Source organism: Leuciscus leuciscus (assembly GCF_965113295.1).
Source record: "Leuciscus leuciscus genome assembly, chromosome: 6".
Taxonomy (NCBI): domain Eukaryota; kingdom Metazoa; phylum Chordata; class Actinopteri; order Cypriniformes; family Leuciscidae; genus Leuciscus; species Leuciscus leuciscus.
This window is the reverse complement of record NC_138730.1, coordinates 15,311,228-15,323,080: the sequence shown is the minus strand read 5'-3', so window position 1 is coordinate 15,323,080 and position 11,853 is coordinate 15,311,228. Positions and strand designations below refer to the sequence as shown.

Genomic DNA, 11,853 nt, shown 5'->3' with positions numbered 1-11,853 from the left:
CAGCCCATAGTTTTCTACAGTGCTCATGGCACAATTACAAATTGTCACCAGCTGAGTTTAATAAATAAAGGGGAATTACCAAAACCAATTCCAAAAATACAAATGAAAAGAATATGTTACTAAACAAAACAAACATATAGCACAAAATACACACACACACACACACACACACACACACACACACACACACACACACACACACACACACACACACACACACACACAAATAACATTAAAGAAAGCATGCAAGATCCATGTCTTCATTCATTTCAATAGGGGTTAATGACTTATATAAACCCCAAAAGCCTCTCTTTGTAATAGTTTTTTTTTAGTCACGGTTACCCCTCTCCTGAGATAGAACCCACTCAACGCCCAGGAACTTAAAATCAGAAAGAGAATGTTTTGCAAACTCAAAACGGCGAGAAATTGGAGAAGTGTAAAATTGTATCCTAATGGCAATCATATGTTCTATAATTCTAGTGTGCGATGAACATTTTGTTTTACCAACATACAGTAAAGGGCAAGGACACATAATTATGCATAGCATGTGTAGTTTTACAAGTAATCAATTGTTTAAGTAGGTTTTTGCCAGAAAGCGGATGTGAAAAAGATTGACATTTTAGATAACAAAAACAGAAAGAAGTAGAATCTTTGCACAGACAATTTCCATGGGTATCTGTGAGGGTCCTGGAAGTGGGGATGAAGGTATCTGCATGCACCAATTTATCCCTTAAGGTTGGAATCCTGGATTACTAAAGTAGACACAGAGAGGTGGATCAGTAAACAAACTTGACAATTCAGTCAATTTGTATGATATGCCAGTGGTTATTGATCACCTTTTAAATTTCTGAACTCAAAGGCCATTCTGACTGAATGTAGATTTAAAAACACAAAATAACTTCTTATTTTTGGAGATAAAATTGGTGTTACCTGACAAAGAACAAACTTTATCTAGTGCAGTGTCTAACCACTTGGTTGAATTTCCCCGTGATCTAAAGTCACTGTATAAAGTCTGGGCTTTAACTTCAAAATTATCCTAATTAGAAAAGATACGATAAAGGCTCATCAACTGACTGTAAGGTAAGCCACGTTTCAAAGACATAGGATGAGCACTCTTGGCATGTAAAAGACTACTTTTAGCCGTTTCTTTTCCATACAAAGAAGACACAAGCTGACTATTAATGGCAGAAATGTTTGTATCCAAAAATGTATATTTGTTGTACCCACATGATAAGTGAACTTGATGGATGATCTAAGAAAATGTATATACAGTATAAGGCAAAATGTTCAAAATCACTAACAAAGCCTTTATAAGTCACAAACCAAGCATTAATTTATATTTTAAACAAAACCAAAATTTCAATAAAAGGATTAGAATTCCAGATGTATTGGTCTTCAAGATAACCAAGGTTACCATAATCAGGGGCCATAGTGGCACCCATGGCTGTGCAAATATTTCCATGGCAAAAGACCCTCAGTAGGGGGGAAATTATTGTATAGAGAGGTAACATTCATTGAGGAAAGTATGAGGTCTTTATCCAGATTTGCACTAGTATCCTGTTACTAAAGACCTCAAAACAAAGTCCACAAAATTGGACAGACTATTAATGCCTGCCACTATAGGTCATCCAGGAGGATGGGTTAAATCTTTATGGACTTTGGGCAAAATGTAAAACACAGGCTTAGTAGGAGAACGATTGAAAAGATATTGTAATTCTTTATCAGAAATCAAACCACCTAGGTGTGCTGTCTTATTTGGGATCAGTAGCTGTCAAAGAACTTCAGAATTATAGACAGCTTTAACCCTCTGGGGTCTGAGCTGTTTTCTGGCCCTGGAGGTGTTCTGACATGCTCTGACATCTGTGCTTATTTCTGTTACTTGTGACATTTTCATGGCTAAAGTCTTATTACACTGTATTTAGCACAAACTCTGCTACAATAATATATCAGCAGCATGTATGTAAAAGTTTGTAGTTTTGAGATAATGACATTTATGTGTGGTTTGTGAAAATGCAAAAAAAAAATTGTCACTGAAATAAGGCCATGAAACCCATACTGATTATTTCATCACAAGACTTTTGAAAATTGTATCACGTAGCCTAGAATATTTGCTCCAAAACTATGTGAAAATCACACTGACTGCTCATTCAAATAAGACAATATATTGATTTAAAATTTCTAAGTCGTGTTTTGTGTGAGAAAGCTCTATGCAAAGAGGTGTGATCATGTCATTAATATGTATATATTTCACACCTGAGAAAGACAAAGACCCTCCCCTAATGGCCCTATTAGGAGCGATCAGGCCCTGTCATTCTGAGCAACCTTGCACAAAGAATTTAGATTTAAGCAAAATGACTGAACCACCACCTTTATCAGCAGGTTTAACCACTATGACCTTATCTCTACACAATTTATAGAGATCTTTTTCAGATGTCGACAGATTGAACTTTTTCTTTTTTCAGGAGAATCATAAATTAACTTGTCAACATCTCTTTCCACTAATCTACAGAAAGTATTAATCAAAGGGTTCGAGGCATGAGGGTAAAAGGTGGTCTTAGGCTTAAATTTCAACCGACCACTACAGGTAGACACATTTTCTGGATCTATTTTCGTATATGTTCATAGAAACATTTCAATCTTAACGTTTGGAGAAATGTAAACAATAAAATTTTTGTAACAAAGGGATCTGTAGTTCTGGTAGGAACAAAACTCAGCCCTTTGTTCAAGAAACTTACTTCATGGGGTTGGAGTTCTTGGCCAGTGAGATTAAAGATCAATTTGTCCTTTGGCTAGCACCCCTCTTCGGAGTGACTTGTGATGTTCCTCTTACCAGAGCATAGACGAATTAAGAAGTTTTAATTGTTGTTTGAAGTCAGCTTCACTGTAAGAGGAAACCATTGAAGCTCTGGTTTCAGCAATTTCTTCTTTCATCTTCTTTAATTATTTCTGTGTATATTGAACAACTAAGAGAATGAGATCTAAAGAGGCCTTATTCAGTCCTTTGAATTCAGAAATTTAAAAGGTGATCAACAACAACTGGCATATCATACAAAGAGACTGTGAATTGTCAGGTTATTGATCCACCTCCCTGTGTCTACTTTAGTACTCCAGGAATCCAAACACACATGAGTGCCATTAGGAGACAATATTACACTTCTCCAGTTTCTCGCCATTTTTAAGTTTGCAAAACATTCTCTTTCTGATTTCAAGTTCCTGGGCGTTGAGTGGGTTCTGTCTCATAGGAGAGGGGTAGGCTAACCATCATAAAAAACTATTACAAAGAGAGGCTTTTTGGATTTTTGAGATGAAGTCATTAACCCCCATTGGAATAAATTTTAAGTCCCCCTGTGGTGAAAATCAAGCTTTTAATGTTGTTTATATGACTATGTGGTGTTAAGACAAACCATGTAAAAATACATAAGTCTTCTGAGTATTTTGTCTTTAAAGGGCCCCTATTATGGATTTTTGAAAATGACCTTTCATGTAGTGTGTCTCTCTAGGTCGTCCTCAGACGAGCCTTCCATCGTTGCCTCCAGTCATCCCTATTCTCCATGCATCTGGCCAGTTCGTTGGTGCCCTGGGCTCCTGCATCCCTCTTGAGTATGTCCACGTATGTTAGCGTGGGACGTCCTCTTGACCGATGGCCATGTGTTGGTTCCCATAGCACCAGCTTGCTGGCTGGCAGCTCTCGATGCCTTCGGCAATGTCCTGCAAGTCTCATTCTCCTCACAGCAATCTTGTTGCTCACTCTTGGTACTCCCTCATACAGGATTTTGTTGGTTACATGCACACTCTTGCTGATGTTAAGCACTGCACGCAGCATCCTGGTGTAGCACCCGTCCAGGGACTTCTCTAGGGTTGGATTCAGGGTCCAGCATTCACTGCCATAGAGGAGAACAGACTCTACCGTCGCGTAGAAGAAGCTGAGTTTGATTTGGCGGGAAAGGTTGGAGTTCCATACACTGTTCATGCCGTTCAGGGCCCTCCATGCAAGTGCCTTCCTCACTTTTAGATCTTGCTCAGTTGAGTTGACCCATGCGCCCAGGTATTTGAAGTCCTCAACTTCTTTCAGCACAGTGCCTCCTGCTGTTATCAGAGGTTGATGTTCTGGTGGAACGTTGTAGGTCATGACCTCAGTTTTCTTTTGCATTTACCCTAAGGCCAACCTTAGTGCACTCTAGCTCTACCCTGTGTAGTAGTTCCTGTGCTTGTTCCATGTTGTCGGAGAGCAGACTGATGTCATCCGCATAGTCAAGGTCTGTCAAGACTACTGCCGGGTGTCGACTTGACTTCCTTGGTGTCAGCGTGAAGCCAAGTTCCTGCTCTCGCCCATTGATTGCCTTCTAGAGCGCATAATCAAGGACTATGATGAAGAGGAAGGGGGCAAGTGTATCCCCTTGCATAACTCCAGCCAGGATGTCAAACTCCTCGCTGTTGCCATCTGGGGTCACCACCCTGGCCCTTGTTCCTGAGTACATGGACTCTATTGCCCGGAGTAGGTTCGGAGGAATTCTGTATGCCTTCAGGATCTTCACCATCGTGCCTCTGTGAATCGAATCAAATGCCTTTTTGAAGTCTATGAAACATAGGACTGCAGTCAGGTTGTCCTTCCTCACCTCCTCTATCAATCTCCTGAGTGCCAAGATCTGGGCTGTGGCAGTTCGCCCTTCTCGAAAGCCGTTCTGATTTACTCTCAGGTGAGGGTCGATTGCTTGCCGGACCCTGTTTAGAATCATGCGGTTGTAGATTTTCGCAGTACTACAGGTCAGGCTGATGCCTCGGTAGTTGTCCGGCTTCAAGAGGTCTCCGGATTTGGGCACTGGCACGATGTTTGATAGAGACCACATATCAGGCAGCCGATTGTGCAGCAGATCAAGGTTGCAGAACTCTAGAATGATGTCATCAAAATCACAGTTCTTCAGCACCTCTGGGGGTATGCCATCCGGACCAGCACTTTTTCCCACTCTTACTGTGGCTTTTGCCCTGACGAGCTCACCAAGTGTGAAGGGACCATCGTTGACATTCAGGTTTGGGAGGTCTGATTGTATTTCCTCTTCCTCAGCTGCGTCTGCTGTTTCTCCCAGTAGCCTTTTGAAGTGGCTTGACCAGGTCATCACCCTCTCCTCCGGGCTGTGTCCCTTCACCTGTCCCTCCTTGGTCCTCTTCCGCCCCGTCATTTCATTGATGACCCTCCAGGCCTCCCCATACTGCTGTTCCCCTTGCGCCGCCTGCACCCTCCGCACTCTTTCCATCAGTTCCTCCTCTTTGATGGCATCATAGGTTCTGAAAATAAACTGTTTGGCTTCGTTCAGCTCTCCGCATTTGGTTCCCGCTCAAAGTTGAGGCGGGCTTCCTCCACCATCCCACGTGCTGCTATGACCTCTGGGTGTTTTGATCACAGGGAGGTTCTGACTTTCTCCATCTTAGGAACACACAGTCTGGTCGCCTCCTTGTTCACAGTGACTAATCTCCTGTTTTCGCCGCTTGCCTCCGCTCCCCTGTCCAGCTGCTGGAATCGTCTCCTCACCTCCTCTGTGTATCTGGCTAGAAGGCCAGGGTCACTTGAGAAAGCTTTCCAGTTATACCGGATTTTGGGACTTGGTTTGGGGACCCTGAGGCTCAGGCGTACTCTCATTGAGACCACGCGGTGGTCTGAGCCCACAGAACTAAAAGTGCTGTATGGCTCAGCATTCATGATGGAGTTCCTCCACTTCTTCCTCACTAGGATGTAATCTAGCTGCCGTAGCGTTCCTGAGGCTCGGTCCCGGAAGGTCCACCTCTTTCCTGTTCTCTTCCGGAAGATGGTATTTGCCGCCAGCAACTCGTGCTCCGTGAGGAAGGCTGTGAGGTAGGTGCCGTTGCGGTTGGTAGAGTCGTGGTAGGGGAAGGGTACGTCCTCTGGTCCAAGCCTCGCATTGAAGTCCCTAAGAATTGCCAGGAAGTTGTGCGTTGGGACGCCGCGGACCGCTCTTACAAGGTCCTCAAAGAACTTCTCCACCTCGTCAGATGGCGCCACGTGGTGGGTGAGTACGCGACTATAGCTGTGTCCCAAAGTGAAGGCTGCGTCCTTCGAAGGCCGTATTTGAAGGCCGGATGGCCGTATTTGAAGGCCGATTGCGTCACCGCGGCGCGACGAAGACTGTCCCAATTCAAACACTGCACGCTTCGAAGGCCGCGTTTGAAGGCAGATTGTGTCACAACAGTGCTAAGAAGGCTGTCCCAATTCAAACTCTGCACGCTTGGAAGGCCGATTGCGTCACCGCGGCGCGACGAAGGCTGCTCCAGTTTGGTATGTCATTCAAATGCGCCGCCAAATGCGCACTTCATTTCTCTGACAAACGAAGGATACAAAAATGGATACTTCATGGCCTACCCTTCCCCAGAATTCATAGCGCGCCGGTGACGACCAGTATATAAACGGTGAGTGACGACGCAACTTCACGCAAGTTTATTCCCCAAAAAATGTCGGGTGTCTGTAGTGTGGTGGCCGAGGAATTCACTTATAAATGTAAGTATTGTGTTTTAATTTATTAAAATAACTAGCGAAACAAGTGTTAAAAGCATGAATGTGGACCAATCACTGAACCCCCTGTGTGAAAACAATCAACTGAGTTAAATTAAGCAAATACTAAATTTAATATCAACAAAAATGCTTTTCTTGCTTAGTTGTTTGGTTTTGTTCTAGTATAAATATCAAAAAAAATATTATATTAAGAAGCATTTATTAGACAAGCAAAAGTTATTGTTTTGGGGGAAAAATAACTCCATTAAGTGAGTTTATGCTTAAAATAAGCAAAATAATCTGCCAAATGGGGTAAGAAAAATAATCTTGTTTTCAGTTTGATTTAAGATTATTTTGCTTAACCCATTAGCAGATTATTTTATTGTTTTAAGCAATACTCACCTAATTTTCCCCCAAAACAGGAAATGTTTTACTTGTAGGCTAAATGCTTCTTGATTTAAGAATTTTCAGATGTTTGAACTAGAAACAAGACAAAATATTAAGTAAGAAAATATTTGTTGCAGTGAATTTCAAGTAGGAGGGTATATTCAAGTAAATAAAACAGGAGCACAAATCCATCTGAAATGTGGTAGATAAAAATACCTGAAAAACATAGCGGTGTCTGCCATACATCGTTTAATTTACCTGAAATAGCCAGCGAAACAAGTGTTAAAACCCAGGGGTGTTTCTTAAAAAACCTGAACTTAAACTAAAAAACTGCAGCTTCATTTATCAGGTGGTCTGAGGCAAAACCTGTTGTAATTCTTTTTGTTTCAGGGACCAAGGAGCAGACGGCTGACTTCATTAAATTAAGGGCCGAAAATGATTATCTTTTTACAGGGGCCAAAAAGTCGGCCACTGTGGCTTGGAGGTAAAAGTCATAAAGTCATTAAAGTCATTAACCATTTGTAATATTTCCACTAGCTGCCTCTTGTATGCAAAAATTAACCCTCACCCTATACAAAGCCCACAGCAATGAGACAACTAGTTAAGGCAATAGTCTTTCTCTTTTTATGTATTTTTTTTGTCTACAAACGTTTTAAGCAAACTTGAGGATCCAGGAATATAATCAAGGAGTATTTTGTATGCATGTACTGCTGTGTGATTTTTCTAATGTTAAGATTGCAACCCTGTCTTAATATTTTTCATAAGGCTTTCCTTTTTTCTTCATTTTTAGCTGGGGAAGGTCACTCCCTTGCAGGCCAAAAGAAAATGGGACAACTTAAAAAAAAAAATACAAGGTAAGCAAGTTAATTGACACATCTTTGCTGAAATGTATTGTGGTGTTCTTGTTGTTAACAACAGGTATGGTGTATTTGCTCTGCCTTAGGATTGCAAATGTCCTGGGACAGGTGAGGGGGTGAGCGGGAAATCCACTGCGGAAACTTGGCCATGGTTTCTCCTCATGGATGAGGTTTTGGGACAGAGGCCTTCCAACAACCCCCCTGTCCTAATTGCCTCCCTCCCTGAGGACAAACCAGGGCCAAGTTCAGCCTCAGCAGCCCCGGCAGCCTCGGCAGCCCCAGCCGCCCCGGCAGCCAGAAAAAGAGGCAGCGACGAGCTCATTGAGCTAATGAGGGAGGACATGCGATTTCAGAGGGAAACGGAGGAGAGGAGAGCACAAGAGAGCAGGGAGAGAATGGAAAGACTGTTTTCTCTCCTTGAGAGAATGGTAGAAAAAAAAAAAAATTTAATTAGTTAAGCAATTTTGGTATTTATGTTTTTTGTCACTTATTTTTACATGAAACAAAGTAATTTATGTACACTGTTTGTGTTGAGTTAAAACCTATATGGAATTTAAGTTATTTGTAAATGAGGCAAGGCAATTTTTGTACATTGTTTATTTTTGTAATACGTTTTACATATGGAATAAAAAAAAAGACATTTGGAAATAAAACAATTGTTCTTGACTTGTATACAAGGTTTTTTTAGCATGTAAAATGAAAATGATTTCAAGTACTTTTTACAAATATTTACAACAACAGGAAAACAATTCAAATTAATGGTACATAAATCAGATAAAAAAAAAATAAAAAAATGTATGTACACTTTCAGCTGAGCAGGGAGACCCTGATGGTGCTGCTGGACTGGGATGTGCTCCACAATAGAGACCCTGGTAAGGCCTCCTGCTGGTGGGACATCTAGAGTGTTTGAGTGCATATTTCCACTGTCCACTGCATTGTATATCAACAGGTTTGCAGGGCTGACTCAATCAACGGCTGCCATCTCACTGAGATATTTTCAGAAAGAGGGAAAAGTAAAAAATAAACACAACTTTTTTCCTTATGCATTGTAACTTTACAATTCTCTTACTTGCCTGTTACAAATAGTCGTGGTCAATTGGCACCTCCTCCAGGGCAGACACCTCTGCCGACAGCTGGTCACGCCACGGAGCACCACTGACCGTCTCCAAACCATGCTCCCCCTCATCCTCTGCATCATCCTCCTCATGCTCATCCTCCGGGGCCATGATGTCACCAACCCCAAGGCAGATGTTATAGAGGATGGCACAGGCTGTTATGACCTGAAATGGAATAAAGGAATAAATTTATATTTTTTAACAGATTGCGTTTATTATTTTGCAGTATTTTTAAAATGTATTTTTAATTCACTTACGTGAGGTACAAAGGTGTGGTGCACCTCCAGCGCTTGCAGGAAGATGGCCCTGAGCCTGGTCTTCATCATCCCAAAAGCACGCTCTATAATGGAGCGTGCCCTGGAATGATGAACATTAAAGCGCTGGGCTCCCACACCTCGTACTGGCCTCTTGTAGGGAGTGATGAGGGGAAGTGGGTGTTGGAGACATGGGTACCCGCCGTCTGCGAGGATGAATTGCCCTGGAGGAGGGTACACAGACCTCCTGAACAGTGGGCTGTGGCGGAGCACTCGTGCGTCATGCACTGACCCGGGCCAGCCCACGTAGGTGTCAATGAAGCGGCCCTGATGGTCACAAACAGCCTGGAGGATGATGGACGGGAACAGTTTCCTGTTCCTGTAGCATTGACCATCAGGACCGCTTGGAGGCTTGATGCGGACATGGCAGCCGTCGATTGCTCCTGCAGCTTTCAAGAAAGCCCGTTGTCTTGCCAGCCCTGCAAACCCACGGCAAACTGCCTCCAGGTCTTCTGGGGTGTTTGGGAGGTGAATGACTTGGTGGCGAATGGCCACCACCTCCTCAGCGACCCGGTGGACAATGCGGTGGACAGTGGAACGAGGCATATCAAATGCTCTGGAGACGACCCTGTATGATGTACCACACGCCAGCCAGAAAAGAAATACCAGGGTCTCTATTGTGGAACCCCATCCGTGTTGCCGGTCATTTCTCAACAGGTCCAGCAGCACTCTCAGGGCCTCCCTGCTCAGCCGAAAATCAGGTCGAGTGTCTTCCATCTCATTAAAAAACCTGTCCAGCCCTGGAACGTCCAGGTTTATTCTGCAGTACAGGGGTCTGGTCTTAATTAGGGAAAGAAGGAAAAGAGAAATTAATTGTGTACCACATTGGGGAAAAACTTCTAGTCATATTTAAAAGTAAATGTTTTGCATACTCTAATGCATCAAGAGTAAAAGTAAAAGAGTAAAAGTAAAGAAGTAAAATGCAACATAGCAGAAATACTGATGCAAAACCATATACATATACATATTACATTTAAAGTACTTTATATAGCCTACTGTTGGGTAGTTTAACTTACAAAAATACATCATATTGTAAAGGACCATGTTTTTTGTAGTATTGCTGTCCTGTGAGGGGAAAAAAGTACTTCAGTACTTTACATTTGTATGTGAATGCTTAACAAATGTAATTCCTTACAGTCCACCATCACATTATTAACAAATTGTTGCCAACTAACTTATGGAGGTATTGTTGCCTAGCAACTGTGACAGCTGCAAATGACTAGTTGCAGAGTAACTAGTATAGAATAAACTATATAAAATTGAATCTTGGTAAGATTTAAGTCAACATTCAAACCATTTTGTGTATTTTGTATTTTCATATGTATCATTAGATTATTCAAGTAAGTTGAACCAATAATTAGCTACATTTAAAAGTGCAATTAAGGACCAGCAAACCAGATAAATTTACCTGCCCATGGTCTTGGCAAAGCCTGAGATACATCACCCGGCGGCGCCGGGGATGAATCCCCAACATCTCCTCCAGTAACATATAAAAAATAAAAATAAAAATGAGCAATTCTGGCTCCATATTTACTCGTTTCAATTGTAATTTGAAATTTCACAAATGTCATGTAGGATGGCAGCTCTCCTCTCGCACCGTTTAAAAGGCAGTAATTGGGGACACCTGGTGGCTCAATTAGATATCCAATGAAGGCTACATTCGTAGCCTCCTTCGAAGGCCACGTAGGCTGCATGCTTCGAAGTCTGCGTCCTTCGAAGGATGCAGCCTTCACATTGGGACACAGCTTATGACTGTTGTTACTGGGTTACCCGAGAACTCTGCGCACATAATCCTGTCGGTGTGGTGGTAAACCCGACGTAGAGCCTTACGTGCCCGTGGGCCCAGCATTAAACCTACACCGCCTGTTGCGGCTTGGGCATCGTTCCTCCACGCTGATGCGGAAATACATCTCTCCACTCTGCGGTACAGTATCGGGTCATCAGTGTGCACTCTCCTATGTTCTTGGACCCCCAGGATCTCCACTCCCCGTTCCTCAGCACAATGTGCAAGTTCTATCAACCTCGCTTCTTCTCTCGCTGTGCATGCGTTGAAGGTTCCCATAACAACTGGTCTCCGACAGCGCATGAGTGCATTGGACGGGGTGATGTAGTCGGACAGGACCCTCCCTGGGACAATCCCAGGGTTTAAAGTCCCGTTGTCATGGTGTCCTCCAGGAGGAGGACCAGCACCACCGTCCGCCGCGATGTTCCTACGGACTCCCGCCGCTGGAAGTATAGGATTTGGGATGTCTTTGTGCTCCATGGTTGGCTTAACTATGCTAATAGCGGACTGTGGGGCGCAACTCCTCACAGTCCCGATTTTATTTCAGAGTGACCTTCTCTTAGACAGGTTGCCATCCAAGGCTATAAGCCCCATCTACCCATGCTATTTGACCCCTAGCTGGGACAGTGGTTGGCAGACGCCAGGGCGTGTCCACACGCCGGTGGGCCTGCACGTCGTGCCTCTGGGGCCCACTGCTGTTCCGAGATCCCCTGCAGATTAGCCTGGGGCCTCGCGGAACCCAGTATCCGTGTGTGGCCACGTGGAGGCACTGCAGGAGTCTTGGTGGTAGAGAGGCTGTGTACCGGCAGGAGGAGGCTCACGCACTCGGCTCCTCTTTTCACCTCCACTAGGGGGGCTAGCCGGTGGCAGTAGCTGAAAGCAGAAAGTAGCAAGC

The 11,853-nt window shown here is 43.5% G+C and overlaps 1 protein-coding gene across 1 annotated transcript; it reads right to left on the bottom strand.

Moving 5' to 3' along the window:
• Positions 1 to 8,379: 8,379 nt before the first annotated feature.
• On the bottom strand, positions 8,380 to 9,907 carry LOC309500240 (uncharacterized protein). Its single transcript, XM_082171804.1, has 3 exons — positions 9,119 to 9,907; positions 8,816 to 9,026; positions 8,380 to 8,728 (listed from the first exon to the last, which is right to left on the bottom strand). Exons 1-2 carry the CDS (start codon positions 9,890 to 9,892, stop codon positions 8,823 to 8,825), a joined length of 978 nt encoding a protein of 325 aa, XP_082027930.1. The 5' UTR covers positions 9,893 to 9,907; the 3' UTR covers positions 8,380 to 8,728; positions 8,816 to 8,822.
• Between the last annotated feature and the right edge of the window lie 1,946 nt (positions 9,908 to 11,853).